Below are 19476 nucleotides of genomic sequence, written 5' to 3'. Positions count from 1 at the left end.
CGTCTGGGTAGTAATATGTATCACATAGTCACGACACATCTGCAAAAAGGCAGATGTTCACCAGGAGGCCAGAATAAGGAAGCCAGGTTCAAGGAAAATCTACTTTTATTATTCTGGCCTCTCTGTGCACTTCTGCAAAAGGGCGGACCCCTGTTCCACCAATCGTAGGAGAGGCTGAAGTTCCCCGGGAGGCCATGTCCACTGAAAAGCTGGCGACGCAAAAAAGATACAAGGAGCAGCAAATTAAGGAAGAAGACAGATGAAAGAACACAGAAGAACAAGAAGATTCAAGAGAAGAAGCAGAAGCGCGAGGCAAAGAGATAGGGACACTGAAGTGATCGGTGGAGAAGGTAGGGAGACATTGAAAGAGAGAGTGAATGAGAGAACATGAATGAGAGTCGGTGAGAGTGTGAAACAGGGTGAGAGAGTGAAAAAAAACTGCGAAATTCAAATCAAAATTCAGTGCTGTTTGCTTTGTTTGTTTTGTTTCAGATCCCTCCTAATTTTCAGAGATTCGTAACAATTGATGAAATTGGAAAATTTTGTTAAAATTTAAATTCGTACAAATCCGAATGCACAAGTCTAGTCGATACACAAAAAAGGTAGGAATCATATTTTAACAGACATGATAAAAGTTCAATAAAAATAACCCTCCAGGTTTTAGGGTTCAATATACTCTTTTGTGTACTTTTGTGTGGATTCCTATACATCACTACACTTGAGTTTTGTATCTTGTGACATAAACTATGTTACACTAAGAGTTGATGTTTTTTATAATCCACACACGTTTTTTTATTGCTTTAATGCATTTGCTTTTTTATATTTCTTGGGTAAATATGACAGAAAATCGCTTTAAGTTTAGACCTGTTATATTTGACCTCTAAACCTCTGTTGCCAAATTTATTTAGCAAAGTACTTTTGACATTGCAGACCACTTCAACTAGCGTCTTCAGGCTGACAATGATCAATCTCTTGACAATCACTCACTGCAACTGCACTTGCAAACTTCATACTTTCCCATATTAAGGCAACTTATAACAAAATCCTTTCTACTGATTTGGATATTTTTTCACTAAATGAAATCAGAATAACATCACGTAAAAAAAAATCCCAGGGATATTTGAATCACTTTCACTTACTGTAAAGTAAAAATGAGTGCACGGTTTTATTGGAAGTGAGTGAGAAGCACTTGTTGTAATCACCGCTGTCTTGTAAACATGCTTTTGATTTGCTTTGTTGACATAATAATAACACAATTTAATACCATGATATGCCAACACACCAATGTGTTTCCATAACACCGGTGAACATGTTAATTTTAAACTTAGAATATATTGCTTTATCAAGCTGAAGTGTTGACATCAGTCATCAAAGGTTTTTTGCAATCCATACCACCATTTGTCTAAGAGGATTTATACCCGATATATAGCTTATTTCTATATCCCCAACAATCACATTTCTCTCTCTCTCTCTCTCTCTCTCTCTCTCTCTCTCTCTCTATCTATCTATCTATATATATATATATATATATATATATATATATATATATATATATATATATACAGATTTTCTTTGAAAGTAAAAAACTTGTTTTAATATTTCATCAACGTTTCAGGTCACCTCCAGACACTTTGTCAAGATAATCACTTCATTTCACAGCTGGTTTATATAACACCCATTTACTCAAATAAATTCACTTGTTAAATTCCCACACCCCTTAACTTCCGGGCGCCTCAAGCTCAATTTGCATTGACCCATGACTCACTGTTACCTGTTTCTGCTTCTATGCACATAATTCTATACATGCCAGCACCCCCACAATCTAACAATACCAAAACAATTATGAGAAGAATGAACACAATAAAAAGATATAAAATATATTTCATATAAAATGACTGACCTAAAGAAATATAAAGAACATCAAAAACATAATATTGTATAAATTAAATTCTCAAACATGCATGCATTCTACAATGAATCCCCTCTTCTATACTAAACAACAATACAGCTAATCACAATATTTCCGAAGCTCAGCAGGGGGGGTTAAAAAGCTGCATAGGAGACATGTTCGTTCAAGGCTTTAGGTGCTACCGTGTCCAAGGTATTCATCCAATAACTCTTGTTGTAATTACATACAAGACCTATCCCCACCCCTCTCTAATGGTATATGATCGATCCCTACAAGTCTTAATTGCGATAACTGGTGTCTGGTCTGTAAAAATGTTTCACCATAAGCTTGCTATTGTGATAAGCTGTCCTGTTCAATGTTCTATACATACATTAATATTGACAGTAATGTTGACATTTCAAACTCTAAACACATATTTAGACAATATAAAACATAATGTTTTTTTTTTCTTACCTAAATACAATAATTGAGTAACTAACTGAAGGCCTGATGTGGCCGGATTTCATGCCACTGTTTGGAGATAAAGAAAAGGAATCCCAGCACTCCAAACAGCTTCCAATCTTTAGGATACTTTATTTAAGAGAAAGCAAAAAAAAAGCAACGTTTCGGCCAAACAAGCTTAATAAAGTATCCTAAAGATTGGAAGCTGTTTGGAGTGCTGGGATTCCTTTTCTTTGTGTGCTTCAAGAGGGTTTATGCTGTCCCTTTTTTTCCTGCTAGCACCCAGCTTCCTGGGAGTTGAGTGCAAAACCATCTTTTCTTTTGTACGGTACTGTTTGGACATAAGCAATATTCTGTTTTTTCCCCCAAGGTGATTGTGTCACCATCACTGGGGGCATAATTATACTAATTAAGTGCTTCTTCGATGCTCAGCTACACAGTAATTATCTTGGATTGCTAAGAAGCACACTACAAGGGCTCTCAGGGGCTACAGCAGACATTATAGAATTAGCATGGTTGACTGTGGCCTCCACATAGCAAACTGAGTCAAAGTTGCTTGCATGGCAGGCAGTAAGTTGGTGGCCAAACTAGGACTTGATGGTATTTAAATCCAGCTCTGTTGAATTGGGAAGCTACTTAAAATGGTTGTAGTGACAGCATAAATATATGTGGAATTGCTAGATACATTTACTACTCTTAACTAGTTAACAATTTACCATTAAGTACAGTAAAATGTACTGAGTTAAAACCTCACCGAAAAATAAAATATACACTCTGATCTTAAGTTTAATGAATTAATCTCTCTCTCTCTCTACAGCTATATACATACTGTCACGTTACAACGGAGTTCGAGACACTGGAGACAGGTAGGACCCAAGGGTACTTGTAAAGTTCAACAAGCCGAGGTCAGGATTCCGGAAGACAGGATAAATGGGTAAACACGCCAAGGTCAGGATGCCAGAGAACAACGTAGTCAAGGAACAAGCCGACGTCAAACACGAAGGAAAGCAACATATAAACGCACTCTGAGGACTAGCACAAGGCATAGATGACCATAGCATGCTTAGCCCACCAAAGTACTCCAATATACCTGTGGATCCTAATGCTAAACCCTGCCTACTGAATTACTTATAAACAAACAACATTGAATCTAAACACATATCAGAGAAAGACATACCTATAGACTGCAGACAGACAAACATAACAGGTGGGGCACAAACTATAAAGGAAACAGAAGCTGTTTTCCTTTATATCCATTACTTTTCCTATGTGTCCAAATTTATTTAGACATTTATAGAATATCATCAGATTTCCCCAAGCTAAATCAAGCTGCTGTCTGAAACCACGCAAATATGTACACAATCACCAGAAATGCATTTATCTACATCCAGCAGATAGCGTCCTTAAAGTTCACAAACATCTGAGTAATTTTACTGACACCTTTCTACTAACACCTGAGAATAAAGGTTCAGTGGGGTGTGATACAGCCTATGGACCTTATATTTAAAGCACCTGAAATTAACATTATCTACCCTGTTTCAATACTGATATAAACAGCTTGGTCAGAAGAAATATTTTCTTGAAAACTCATGAGAACCATTCAGCCCATATAACCTATAATACTTCTGCTTTCAATACGCAAACATTATCGGTCCATGCACATTTGAGCTCTCCCAAAATCTTCCACTTCTCCTCTCATCAACCACCCTCTCAGAAATGTAATACTTCCTAACATTATTATATCTAAGCCTATTACTCATCTCATCTTGTCTAATGCCTTATTGTATGATCTCTGGCCACGACACTGACATTCTCAATTATATTATTTTATTGTAGTTTGTATATGTATTTTTTGTTTGGTAGCACATTAATTACTTACAATTTTTTTTGCTTAGGAAAAATACCATGCTAGTTCTAATCCACCCCTCACTGGATTGAAATGGTCAGGAGACACTGTAAATAAACTATGATGAAATCGTCAAATCATTAACTTGTGAATGTCGATGAGCTTGAGTGTTTTCAGTGAACTGGGGCTGCTGATAATCTCGAAGGGCCAGTGGTGCCCTGTCACTGAATACCACTCCTCTGAGAAAAGATCATTAGGACAGACTTTGGGACCTATATTAGATTGCAAACGTTAACTTGTATTACGTTGGTATAAACAAAAGAAAATGTAGCAGTATTTTGCTTCATCTACCCGTAAAAAATAGGCAATTAAAGAGTAAACAATGGGCTCTGGCCATCTGCCCCTTTTGCACTAATAAAAATATAACACTGAGACTACTTGCAGGACCCTCAACATTTTTCATTACATATCAGATGGTTCCTTTTTGTTAGCTTTAAAATATAAACAAAAGGCTCATTGATTTTAATTATATGAAACCTTATATTTATCAGTGTCCTAATTATAGCCTTTTGTCTTTTAAAGTCATTTGTCTTTCTGAGAAATTATCATAGCAACAAAAACCCCAAAACATTCTGAATGTATTATGATCCATAGGTATATCATCCCCTGGTCACACAATCCATTGTCATGATGAACTGCTCATGGCATGGCTCATGCAGAAATATGCTTTTGTATTTTGAAATTGGGCACTTGCTGACAGGGCCGGCCTTAGGGGTGTGCGGCCGCACAGGGCGCCATGGCAACAGGGGCGTCTGCCCGGGACTTAAATTAAAGCATCGTTTTTTTTGTTTTGTTTTAACTTTATTTAACATCCTCCATATTAAATAAAGTTTTTTTAACATAGAGGATGTTAAATAAAGTTAAAACAAAAAAAACAAAAAACGATGCTTTAATTTAAGTCACGGGCAGGGGCGGCGAGCGGTCGCTCGTGAAGTTTTGCAGCAACCGCTCAGCGCCCCTCACTCTCTGTGACTCCGTCGCGGTGCCGGCGTTTGATGCTGAGCGCCGGAAAAATTCAGCTGTGAAGCGCGCACCGCGGCAGATTGGGAGGACGGACGCCTCCCGCCCCCACCGCAGGACTCCGGCAACGAGGTAAGTAAGGAGAGGGAGAAAGGGCAGAGGAGGGGGGCAGTGAGAAAGGGCAGAGGAGGGGGCAGTGAGAAGGGGCAGAGGACGGGGGGCAGTGAGAAGGGGCAGAGTGGGGGAGGCAGTGAGAAGGGGCAGAGTGGGGGGGCAGAGAGAAGGGGATGTGGGGAGCGCCAGAGGAGTAGTCCGCACAGGGCGCCAGAACACGTAAGGCCAGCTCTGCTTGCTGATATTTATCTGGCATATTGAAATTACTACGTGTATGTTTTCTGTTTAATGTGATTGTAAATATGTTGTTTCTACGATGTTTCTACGCTGATTTAGTCTGGTATGAGGTACTTCCTTTAATGACCCGGAGGAAAAGCAACAATATAATGTCTGTATCACAGCCATTTGAATTCTGTCTACAATGAGTCTTGGTCGTATGTATTTATGTAAATTGCATAAATACACTAACATATCTAGTACAACATTTAAAGTGAATAGACAATATAAGACTATCCGGAAATGTTACAAACATCTACTGTAATGTAGCCACTAGAATTTGATGTTAATGTCTTTAGTTCCTAGTGACCCAGATTTTATGTATGCTTCTCATAATACTTAAAAGTCCAGGAAGTAATAATGTGTAAACAAACAAATTTACGAGAATGTTCACAGTCCACGTTGTCTGCTTCTCGTTTTATAAAGGATTCTTCAGATTGACTTTTAGATAACAGCATTTTCTTAGTTGTAAGTTGCCAAGTTGTATTAAACCAGATAATTAATCTACTCGTAGGTTGAATTTCTGGGAACACAACATGAGACTTCCTTTCTGCTCCAATGTGGTTTGGATAAATAAATAGATAGAAACATCTGATTCTTTTAGAATTGTTTTTAACATGTAAAAACTAACTAACTGCTAACTAAAAACTAATAATTAGTATGTGTTACTAAGAGATATAAATCTCTGCATTTATATATGCTTAAATTTATGGTGTGTGTCTAAATAAAAAGAACATGTATGATATGTTAAATCTGAACTTGCAATCACATTTGCATGGTACTAAAATCCCTAAGTGCTTAATTTTGGAATATTATTAATCAAAGCATATTTAATGATTAAACCACAAACAATAAAATGAATTTTAAGGGATAACCGAAAGAAAATATTTTAAAAAAAATTTCTGAAGGATGATGCTTTGTCAACCTGTTTAGAATGTATTACCCAGTGATATTATTGTTTATTTATTTTAATCTACAAAGATCATGGGAAGATGGGAAACTTGTCAAACTAAGGGGTGCTATGTAGCAAGCCAAAACAGCTGTGGATATATTAAACAGCACAACATATTTTAGTATTAATACATTTAAATCAAGGAAATAATTACAAGATATTCCCTATATTGTATCCATATTATTTTGGTTTATAAATTTAATGCAAATTAGCAATTACTAATTTAACTACAGACAGGAGGCTCATATTTGCTTTACTTTTTTTACTGTGTCACCATAGCAGCAAAGAATATCGCAGAGGTGGCGAGATCCAGCCAGGCACCTAAGGCCGACGAAGTGGTCTTAGACGCACTGGGAGAACCCTTCTTAGACCCAGAGAACATCAAGCACCCGAGGTCATTAGAGTGGTCGTCCCCCAAGCATATCTAAAATTTTCTCCTTAAGTGGATGAGGCGCCCTTTGGACAAGGGGGGCCCGCAATAAGTTTAGGGCGGAGTGCCCTAGACCATCAGTGCCTCACAAGGTGATGCAGATTTCGGAGCTCGACCCCACGATGGTGACCTTTCTGGGTGGTCACAGGAAGGACCCTCAGAAGGGAATTGAGAAGGGTTTACGCAGTGCGCAAGACAAGTTGCTGGACGTGGCGGGTCCAGCCTCCCAGATCTTTTTTGCCCACCAGGCAGTAGTGGAAGAAAGTTAGCTGGACCTCCTGGTAAATGCCAACGCAGCGTTGGTCACTATGGTGACCTTTCTGGGTGGTCACAGGAAGGACCCTCAGAAGGGAATTGAGAAGGGTTTACGCAGTGCGCGAGACAAGTTGCTGGACGTGGCGGGTCCAGCCTCCCAGAGCTTTTTTGCCCATCAGGCAGTAGTGGAAGAAAGTTAGCTGGACCTCCTGGGAAATGCCAACGCAGCGCTGTCTGCAGAATGCAGGAAGGCGGCATTATTAAGGATCCTGAGTCATCTCTTAGAGCTGGGGAAAAAAGAGCTGGGCCCATCTGCTGATGGTCTCCTGTTCGGTGAAACTTTCATCAAGGAGAGTAATCGTCACGTACAGATTTACTCCTCCTTGGGAAAAATCAAGCTATCCATGAAAAAGTTGTTTACACCCTAGGGGCGTTTTTCCTCCAGGGCTACATTCCAGAGAGGCCGAGGATCCAGCCAAGCTTTATATGGCTCCAGAGGTTACCAGAATTTCAACCAGCGAGGGTCCTTCAGGACGCAGTACGTCATCCTTTCTCAGCCCAGAGAGGAAACTTCTGTGGCAGGGGCTCATCGGGATCCTGGGGATCCTACATCACTGGGTTCAGATATGCTCAGATCTCTGGGTCATTCAAACTGTCTCACCTGCCACAACAACCCCTAGCATCCCGTCCCATTTCTATGTCTCCGGCAGATGACTGTTCACGAGGAGTTGACATCATTGGGAGAAAGGGGGCTGTAGAGGTTTCTCATCACCCTTCCACCTTTATCCGCAACATTTTCTTAGTAAAGAAAAAGTTGGGCGAGCTTCATCTAGTGATTCGTCTGGTAAGATTTTTGGCCTCTCTTTTTGAGAAAGGCTAGTCCTACAGGACTATAAATGTATTTTGTTCAGCCTTGTCGGCATCGCATGTCCATCTACAAGGGGTTCCTCTGGGTAGGGATCCTTTGGTAGGCATCCATTCCTTGATACTCTGGTTTCTGGGATGTACAAACTGTTCTGGAGGTTTAAAAAAAGCTGGCCAGATAATTAATCGCTTTTGCTCAAACAACTTTCAGCTAAATTAGCTGTTCTCCTTACCTTTGTGTCTTTTAGACGAGTTTCCGATATTCGAGCTTTTAAAGTAGAATCTCTTTCGTTTCCCCAGATTGTGTCCTCGTGTCTGTTTCGCCTAGATCGAAATTGTTCTCTACTTCCGTTACTTAGCCCTATTTTCCTTCTGAGCCGAGGTTGTGCGTGGCCCTCTGTTTGCTTCGCTACTTTGAGGTTACTCAGTCGTTGAGATCGTCGTCCCGGGGTCAATTATTCATCTCCTATGTGAAACCCTTTTGTCCGGTCTCATGCCCTTCCATTAAGCGGGTATCATGTTTGGCGGGGGTCGACACCTCTTTTGGGACTCATTCCGTCAAGGGAGCAGCAGCTTCTGCGGCTTTTTGGGCAGAGCTGCTGATTGGTCTAGAGTATCTACCTTCAGGAACTTTCACTTTTGTTCATCTTCACATGCAGCTTTTACTCTTTTAGATAAGCTTTAAAAAAAGCAAAAATGAGCCTCCTGTCTGTAGTGTAATTGGGGATTGTTCTAGTAGATTATACTTGACCAAACTCCCTGGCCTTGTTTGGTTTTTAGCATATATTGTGGAGTGGGTTAATTGATTTGTTGAGATATTTTTAGTAGTATTGTCTCTTTATTGTTTCGACATTTCTGTGAAGACATGGTACTGTTAATTTTTTTCTATGAATCAAATTGTTTCAAGAAGGAATATTCCTGTTATAGTCGGCTTTGTTTCATGCTGTTGATTTTGACTTGAGTTTGAGTTGTCTTCAAGTCCCCTGAACAGCAAAGAAAGAGAAGGATTCTGGGATGTTGATCATACTTATCGGACATTCTGTGTTTTGATTGGTTCTTTTAATATGATAATATATTTTCCCTGCTATGGTGACACAGTAAAGAAGGTAAAGCAAATACTAACCGCCTCTCTTCATTAAATGTAGATTATTCAAACACCAAGGCTAGAATAATCCCCAATTAAACACATATTAGCAAAAATATGTTAATATCTTTTATTTGTGAACTTACCATGCAATTGAGTGGTGGTAAATAATTTTAACTAAAAAATATTTATAATGAATGGCATAGTGTTCTGTATGCATGAATATGTTTTTCTCAGGAAACTGGTTAATGGGAACAAATAAATGTCATCTACACTTTTAAGAAGTAATAAACTAATTTTTAATAATTATTTAAAAAACCAAGTACAGCTTCAACTTTATTTGCAATTCTACATAGTAAGTCATGATGACACAACATGATAATCTAAGTTAAAAGAAAACAGGAAATTATAACATGCCTATTAGATAACGGTAGAGGTTGCATAGTTGATAGGCTTTTAATGAAGTTATCTGTGTAATAAAATAAGGAAAGTCACATCACAAGTCTTGATAACAAATGTCTTGATAAAGGTTGTGATATGCATCACAACAAAATTAACCATTAGATCTACTATATAAATATATTAGATCTACTATATATATATATATATATATATATATATATACACACTCCCATTCTCATTTTCATCGTTCAGTCGTTTAAAAAGAAAGATGGATGTTTTTCACAGTGAAGTAGCAGGGATAGGTAACAACCTCTATTTCGTGAATATGACGATCTTCCATGAATTATATCCAACAATTAATTAGCATGATGGCAGTTCCAATTTAAATTAATATATTTAGTGAATAAAAGTCAATCTTCAACACTTGTGGAATCTGGCATCACAGGCTGAGCTGACCATACTGGCTTATGGTATTTCTAATGTATCAATTCATTTATTACCGTATTTTCTTTCACGTCATTAAATGCTTGATAACCTTTTTCGTATGAGACCTCTGTCATCTGCTAAAGGTATATCAGCTGCTACAAGTGTCTCATGAAAAGAGAAGCTGTTACTTACACATCTCACTGAGGAAGATCTGCCATATGTATCTGAATTAGGAACATTAGACAAGCTTGGTATAGAATTGGAAGATATATGGCTACTAACAGTCAGACTGCTAGCACTTTTTGAAGAATATTTATAAATTATTTTAAGAAAGGCAGATTTTGTATTGGTATCTTGTTTATATAAGATAACATAGCATTTTGGGAAAAAAGTGCATGACAGTATCCCATAGCTTGATATTAATATAACAATCATTTCAACAGCAGGTAAATATATGCCAAAAGTTGTGGCATAAACAGGGATAAATGTTATCCATGCTATGAAGTATATCAACATGCCGAATGTGATAAATTTGCCTTCATTGTAGTTTTCTGGAAGTTTCCTTCCCTTAAATGCAAATATGAAACACACGAAAGCCAGAATGGCTATATAGCTTAACATGACACTAAAAGCCACGGTGGAACCTTCATCGCATTCTAGTATAATAGTCTTTGGAAGAGAGAAATTCTCCTTAGTGCGTGGTGACCAGAATATAAGCCATACAGTGCAAATGCTAATCTGGACCCCTGTACATACAAATACTAAAGTGAAAGGTTTGTATAGACATTTCAGAATATCTTGCACCTTTGGCTCAAAGCTAAATGCTAACAGTATTTTTATGGACTTTAGCAGGATACAAGACACCACCACCGTGAAACTAATGCCAAACAGAGTTTGACGGACTTTGCACTTAAAGTCTCCTGGTTTGCCAATAAACAATACAGCACTTACAAAACTAAAAAAGATGGAGAGGAGAATAACATAGCAAAGAGTGCCTCCGGATGCCTTGACCACAGGTGTATCAAAATTCTTAGCAAAGAGTATTGCTACTGCTATTATTAGAGAAACTCCCAAAAAGGAAATGATAAGGAGCACAATAGCATAGCCATCATTCCAGCGCAAATATTCAATCCTTTTCTTGTGGCACTTAGAACTGCTTACAGGAGCCCAGTGAGTCTTGTTGTCACACTGAAGACAATAGCCCATATCTAAAAAGGAATAAATGGACTGTTAAGTATAAACATAAGGATAAAAATAGAGTAAAATGAGGTGGTAAAATGAGTCAAAATTAAGAATACCACTGCCCACTCCAAAAGGAATACATCTTTTAGTATGATGATACTCTGAAATAATGTTTCTTAATGTTTAAATCAAGGTTTATTATACTCTTATAACATGGCCGTAGTAAGTATTGCACTGGCTGCTTAATGCCACCCATTTCTCTTGTGTACACCTAGACAGACCAGGACCCGTGACCCAAAGGATTCAAGTGTAGAAACGCTTCTCCCAGTGTTCTCTGGGCCAAACCTGGAGCGTTCCCAGGTATGGGTATATGCACTACTGCCATACTAGAAATGGGCTGTGCCAGTTGCTCGAGAACTACCTCTTGTTATTGTGCTACCTATTTTAGACTCAATTACAGAACTCAACAGGTTTTATCTACAATGTTTCCTAGTGCAGCCAACAAAGACATTCTGGCAAATTATTTAGTTTCTATTAAAATGAAAGGCAAAGGAACAACTGGTTTATTCTGAGGGTCAACCTTTTTTACAAATTTAACCTTTTCCTTTAAGGACAATTTATCAGGAACTAAAGAATGCTTTATATAGATTCCGTAAAGGAGCTGTTCATCAGTTTCTCTTCAGGATAATTTAATCTTCTCAATATATAATGCCTGTGAGGATGCTATACTGTATATCCATCAAACAAGTCGAGCCCACCCCATCTCGATGTCTGTCTATCTATTTAGAGATGAATGCATTTTATATTTTTCATGTCCACAGATATATTTTTATGATATCATATTTATTCCTGATTTACTGACAGCTGATAGTTATACCTATAAAACTTTATATTTATTTTTGGTTCTGCGTGAAGTCAGCATGACTAATTGTCAAGTCAGCATGACTACTTGTCAAGTCACCACAATTAAAGGAACAACCCATCCTATGCACTTTGATGCATATGGCAGCTCCATGGCAGCCTCTTCTGTATCAGGTAAGAGTTTGTTTTTCATTGGAAGAATGTTCTTCATAAATTACCCTGTTTTTGAATTCATTAACATGTGCCTATACTATCAGAGACCAGGAACTCTGAATGTAGAACCTCCAAAATGTTTGCACTTGAGACCGGTTTTCTATAGTTTACATTAAATACATTTGTGCAAAAATATTTTCATCTAATTTCTACATACCTGCTTTATTGGTATAATGATTTTCTGGACAACTAACACACTCATAGCAGCATGTATGTAGGCTTGCTGATGTCTTTTTCATTTGTCCAGGTTTGCATTCTTCTGAACATTTGGACTCAATTTTCTGCATTGTCAAGCACATAACACTATTAATGTGTATGGTAAAATCATCAATCATAAACATTCCTATGAACTCTACATGTTTTACCTGGAGTGTCCAGTGTCTTTTTTCTCCAGGCAGAGAAGCAGTGTTTGGTCTCACTCTCTGCCCAATTACCTCCCACCCTTAAGCATTAAGTCTATCCTTCACAGGTCTAAAGTTCACAGGGATGACCATCAAAGGCCATAATTGTTTCGCAGTTTTGTGATTTAATTAAGTGGCATGAGATAATTTACCATTGCAACTTAAAATATCTCAAAATGTATATACACAGCTTGACACTTCCTTTCTGAATGCCCTTGTTAGTCTGAACTTGCTGTGATCTCTACAAGTTTATAACTATTTTTTAGTGTAGAACTAAATATACAATATACATAATAAATGGCTTCAGAAGAGTGCTAAGGAATCCTATATGCCCATATCGGACAGAATATTGTGAAAGTCTACACGTGTATATAGCCACCAGGACAGGGATATAGCATTGAAAACAATTATGAGAATCATTAATCTAAATTGTGACATACATTTTCACCTCCCTATACATCAGTTCTGTACGTCATCTTCTTTAGTATGAAGCAAATAATTCAAATAGTCTGTTTCTCAGAAATCCTAAAATTGAAAAGGCTTAGTAACCCCTTTACCTTCAAACGCTTGAACTCATTTTCCTTTTCTTTATTTTTAAATATGAAAACATCCTTAAGAATATCATACTCGGCAATTGTGGTGATATTTATAATTCCGTTTGGACCTTCCTTCCAGAGTAAAACATCATATCCCGTGTTTGCATCTCCTCTAGAATCAAAGTAAACATGTCTGCCTTCATAGGAGAAATTTGATGTCTGAAGAACCTGTAACAACTATAACAAATTGAGAGAGGTTTGAAACCATTTAAAAACATGCCCCAACGTCTATTTTCTGTGCAACAGTAGGGAATGACTGTATATGTCTTATGTCTGAATATTTTTTCCCCTGTCTCATTCCCTTCCTCTTGTTTTTCCTCCCTTGGCTTTTTTAAAGATCCACTACTCCATGTCCCCATTTTACTCCTTTCTCCTCTTTCCCTAATTTCACACACTGCTCTCAAAATGTCCTACCCCTTCTCCCCTTACAGCTCTCCATCAAAGTTTTTAATCTCTGCCATTTACTATTTCCTTTAACTCCTTCCCTCCTTTCACTCACATTTTTATGCTGCCATTTTTTTATTTTCTTGAATTCCTCAGGTTTTTATTGTTTCCACCTCCTCCACATATTTAAATGTCATATATGAAGTTTGTGGCACTGGATAACAAAATATTGCATTTCCCTATAGTGGCGTCATGCATTATTAATTAAAAAAACTACAGCAATCCTACTATGCACCATATTAACTACCCTACTAACTACATTTATAACTGCTTTTGGGCTGTATTTTTTAAATGCATTATTTTATAAAGCTCAACTAACAACAATAAATGTCGTTCTTCAGCTACCAGCTAAATACATCACATATTCTACTAACTAATCTTCTATTGCATACCTCCCAGCCTATAACGTACAGAAAATGTCTACCCTTGCTACCCTTTTAACTGCCATTTTATTGACTCCAGTGTCATTTCCACTCCTATCTTTCCTGTGTCTATGAACGCAAAACCCTTAGCAAATATAACTACTTATACTGAGTGTTTATATCCATTTGCTATATCGTAAAAGTCTACATCATCCTAGCAACCAATGAAATGATTCAGTCAGTTGTAATGTTCCTTTCGATGCTGTGGCAATAAGATAAATAATCGGTGTGTCTTTACAGAAAGCGGTGTTTTCGTCACCTCTTGGGTAGTGTCATATTCTAGTCTAGGCACAGGGAAGGCAGTTCAAGGGGTGACATTAGCCCCTCTCCTGCATAAAAGGCTCCTCAATATGCCACTGCTCTGTTGGCCATTTAGTAAGATGAAATATCTCCCTTGTAAGCAGTGTTGCCGTCATCCTGAATGTATTAAAGTGCTCTGCGCAACTTTTAGACATGGTGTGCTGTCATGTCATATCCCCGTGCACCATGTCTTAAAGACACTCAGTGCCTTTTATTGTAGTTTATGGAGACTATGCTGTGTCTCAGCACAGCCTCCATAGCATAAGTTGGCTACTTGGGGAGATCTCCCATTTAACTGGCCCATTGTGCAGCTGGACACTGGAGGCTTTATTGCCCAAGAGGGCAAGTAGGGGGGACTGCTACCCATCACTGCTTGTAAATGGCCCATATACACCAAAAGTTGTGTCTAGCCAAAGTACCCTTCTCTTCTGTATGTCTCTTGTCTTTTAAGCACATCTGTAGAAAGTATAAAATGCAAAAATTATACCTCCCAGGGTGCAAACGCAGTTGGATCCTTGCAGTCTCTGTCCATGCAGAGTTGACGAATGGCATATGCAATAGCTGTTACTGCTAATTGTGTGCTGTAGACAAATCCTGGCTGTACTGCTGCAGAAAGAAAATCCCCTCTAAGCGATCTGTTTTTGTTTCTCTGTACGTTATAGGAGGCCTCCTTAGAATAATTGGTAATGCATCTATATAACTCATCATGTTTTGCTTTTGGGCAGTGAGAGAGTAGCACAGCATATTGGTCTAAAAGTTGGTTAACCTCAAAATGTTGATAGTTTAAATCTTTCAGATATGCATGGAACGATGAAACGTCACCACTTTTAAACATGAAACCAATTACTTGTCCAATTTTGTTGATACTTGGAATAGAACTGATTATAGAGGCTGCAGACCAGCTGTCACTTGCAATCCAAGTTTTTTGAATTTTCATTTCCATGATTTTCTTGAAAAGTTTGATTAAAAGTGAAGGTTTCACAAAGACAACAATGATATTGACTCTCGTTTCTCTCAGTATTGTTTTAATGGTTTCATTTAACCTTGCTTGGACTGAGCTGTCAGATAAATGTGCTGGTATGAGTTCTTTAAATGCAATGCATACATTAATTGTCATGGTCTGTGTTCCAAAGCTCTCTAAAGCTGAACGTCCATAGTCGTCATCCATAACAATCATTCCAATCCAATTCCAGCCAGAGTTATGTATAAGTTTTGCCATCGCTCTTGTTTGATGGGCATCATTAGGAATTGTCCTCAGGAATGCCGGGAAGCGAAATTTGTCACTTAGTTCTTCAGCAGATGAAGAGTGACTGACCTAAAAAAATATTTTTGTTATTATATTTTGCTCAGAGATTTCAGAGATTTACCAGCTGCAGCTATTGTGTAAGACTTACAGATCTGGTTATAAAACTTATCTGAACATCTGAAAGTAGGTAGAAGTTAATGTAATCATCACATGTACCCATAACAAACTGAGCCTATCGTGTTTTATACAATCCCAAAATTCTTGTGTTTCTCAGCATACATTTCTACACATGAACGTTAATTCCTACAGATCAAACAGAGTAAAGTGGCAAGCCTTTGTCACACAAATCATCTGCTAGCTTGGTGTTTGGCCTTATTACAGTTTGCCTTGTGTATATTTGCCAGATGTCTTTGGTTTCACTTGATTGAGACTTCTGTTGGGAAAAACGGGACCTTTGGGTCTATTTAATATGTGCACTGCTGGCATGACAATGGACCTGAGATGTACTTTGGAGAATTAACTATTATTTTTACTACCTTTTTAAATGATGTCATTGTTTAAATTAAAATGTTTCTATATTTCATTTTAAAAATCTTAATATATTAAGCATTGTGTTAAGTATATGAAAACTTATTATTAAGAAATAATTCACCACACAAAAATATTTATGGATAGGTTTACTATATCATCATTATTAAAATCAGAGATTATTTTGAGATATTGTACGGCTTTCATAACCCACAGCCAAGTTACGTCAAGAAAGATGCTCACTCTCCTTTACAACATGATATGAACTTCAACAATAGTTTAGGAGTTAACTGCTAAAGAATGCTGGAGATATATCATCCGGATAGTCAGAATATGAAATATAAAACACATCACAAAATAATATACATTATTTAACGTACCTGTGGTATGAGCTGTGTGTTGAGCATCTTTGCAATGGTTATGGAAATTTCAGAGTAACTGGCTCCAATGACAGCCTTTATTTTTGGTGTATAGTTTGTGAAATTACATTGGAATTTCAACGTGTCCTCTGTTGAGTTATATGTAGACAGGAATCTCATTGCCGCTAATACACTCAGTGTATTTTCAGAACAAGAGTCGTAAATCTCATACCCAAGTTTTATGCCAGGTATGAGTGGCGAATTGTTTATCATCTCGATAGCATGGCTCATGGCAAGCACCTGCAGGAAGCCTTGTATTTCAAAACTGCAGTTTAATAAACAAGCACAAGTCAAATTAGTTTATCATCAAATTTAGTCCACTAGTCAACAAACAACACAAAAAGCAGCAGGTGTTGGGTATCTTTTTGGACTAAAAGTTATGTCCTAATAGACAAGGGTTATTTTGAGTCAGACAAATCCAATATTGGGTGGAAAAGAATCCAAGAAAAATAAAGGAACCTACCTAAAATGAATTAAAATCAAAGACATGTGAAAATGGGCCATGCACGCTTCTATGTGTTCCACAAGTATAAAATATTATATTGTTTGATTTATATATCTATCATGATGCCAGGATACACTCTTTAGATCTGTGTCTTTGATTTATGTATTAGTTGTAAAACATGTCCTAAAGATGCTGCAAAAAAGATGCAGCATTAGGAGCCAAACATCTGACGGTGCATAGTGGTAGAAACAATTCTCAAAAGATACATAATGTAACTGCCAACCTAATATTGAAAAGTATCTTTAACAAAGTGTGGACCCATATAATATTTATTGATAACCTTATTTTTAGATACTGGGCCAGAGTTAAAAACATCTGTGTCCTATAATTATCTTCTGAAAAGAAAAAAAACACTGTTGTGTATAATGCAAAAATAAGGAGCGTGCGTACATACACAAACAGTATTATTAAAATGGCTTGCATTATGGTTTCCATATGTTATCTTTTGACAGTAAGCAAGGCTCTGCAGCATAAAGCTAAAAACTGATATACTCACCCTGCGCAGCTCTGGATTATTGGTCGCTTTGGGTATCCCTTAGTCGAACGCATCATTCTACCATGTACAGCAAACAAGCCTCCAATCATAATGTCCCCGTGATGTCTAGCTCCAACAAAATCTTCAGGGGTCATGCAACAATATATGCCACTAAGCAGTATTCCAGTGGTGATCAACAGTCCACACAGGGCCATGTCTTTGTAGCATGCTCTTTCCTCTGGACAGATACAGGAAGGTATACAAATAGCCAGCCGTGGTGTACTTACTGTGCTGCCTGCAAGCAAGCAGAATGAGCTGGATATACTTTGCTAAAGTTTATTCCCTTTGTTATGGGGACAGCTGTTTCTGTATAGCTGTCATAGCTCCAAATGTTCAGATAATGATTTTAGATTAAGACAGTACGCATAAACGACTCTATTTACATATCACACATAGTACCGTAGTGAACGTCATAAATCCTATTGAATATTTTGGCAGCTGTTCCATTACCTCTTGCCAATGTCAGAGTCACTAAAACAAACCTGGTGGTTTTTTCCTGTGATATCTTTTGCATTGATTCATTTTTTTGGTACTTGTCATAAACAAAAGTACTTGTTAGATCAAAAGTAAACCTTGTGCTATTAACCAACATCTCCGTAAATCCCAGAGGGAATATATGTGTTCAAAGACGTCAGTTCAATAGCTTTTTATTAGAGAAGCAGCTGATAAGGCTATCTACGAACTAGACAAAGTAGACAGATATGACCATTAACAACACGTTGCTCCAAATCTATATGTTTTTCTTCATCATAATAGTTCTTAAGCTTATATAAATAAATTATACAGCTGAAATGTATTTCTTTTAGCTAAATGGGTTTCATGGTCACTGTTTAGATTTCTTAGTCAGTACATAGCATGCCTGTTTGAAAAATAAACCATGTAAACCATCAAGGTGATCCCCTTATGAGACACGTAAAAATTTTGTAATTTCACAGGTTAAGACCTTTTTACTTTCTCTCTCATTGTTTTTTCCTTTTCAGCTATATAATGTATAAAGTGTTTTAGTGTGTATTTGTCATTGGTGGGCTGTATGGGTCATACATGTGCCCCATTACACCTCTGAATGCTTATGGCCAGGGCATATTTTCCCACATGGGACAAAATTTTGTTAATTTGTGCAAATATTTGAAAAGAAGGGACCCTCAACGAAGTAAAAGAAAACAAAAGAGAGAACGCTGACTTTTTGTTTGTATTTTGTTACTTTATTTTGTCTCTCATACATGATGCTGTCTGACCCAGTGCGGCACACATCCGTCAAGTGGTGTCCTGCTCCTTCTTTCCATCTCTCAGGCACAATTAACACTAGGCTCATCCCTGACACTCCAACACATATGCTGACACCCACTCACATAATCATGCTAACACTATACACTAACATACACTTACACATTGACACATCCATATGCTAACATCATATGCTCACTAACACTAATACCTTACCCATATCTTAGAAGCATACCCTAGACGGTGTGGTTATAGATGTGACTAGAGAGTACGGCTTTACCTAGTCTTCTTATGTTACCTATTGAGTTAGTTATTCAACTCAGTATGTAATAGAATAGTATATTTTTTTTACACAACTAAATTTATAAATCCATTTCCTGAAATTTCTATACACAATTTTGTGGACTATTTATATATCTGAGAGGCATGTTGTAAACTGAATTAAATACTGTAGATGCTATAATATCACCTACATATATATCGCCAGTCTTTCTCAAAAGTCTTTGGGGCATCATAAAATAAACTCAAAAGAAGCCATTGTATTTTTTTGTAAGTGAATGGTACGTTTAAGATCTTGCTTT

The 19476-nt window shown here is 37.5% G+C and overlaps 1 protein-coding gene across 1 annotated transcript; it reads right to left on the bottom strand.

Moving 5' to 3' along the window:
* Positions 1-10112: 10112 nt before the first annotated feature.
* GPRC6A (G protein-coupled receptor class C group 6 member A) lies at positions 10113-17826 on the bottom strand. The gene is made up of 6 exons (XM_053460293.1): positions 17633-17826; positions 16593-16896; positions 14926-15753; positions 13234-13449; positions 12433-12556; positions 10113-11227 (listed from the first exon to the last, which is right to left on the bottom strand). The coding sequence occupies exons 1-6, from the start codon at positions 17824-17826 to the stop codon at positions 10113-10115; spliced, it is 2781 nt and encodes a 926-aa protein (XP_053316268.1).
* Between the last annotated feature and the right edge of the window lie 1650 nt (positions 17827-19476).

The sequence above is a fragment of the Spea bombifrons genome, chromosome 3 (assembly GCF_027358695.1).
Source record: "Spea bombifrons isolate aSpeBom1 chromosome 3, aSpeBom1.2.pri, whole genome shotgun sequence".
Taxonomy (NCBI): Eukaryota; Metazoa; Chordata; class Amphibia; order Anura; family Pelobatidae; genus Spea; species Spea bombifrons.
The sequence above is the reverse complement of the archived record's forward strand: the minus strand, read 5'-3'. Positions and strand labels throughout refer to the sequence as shown.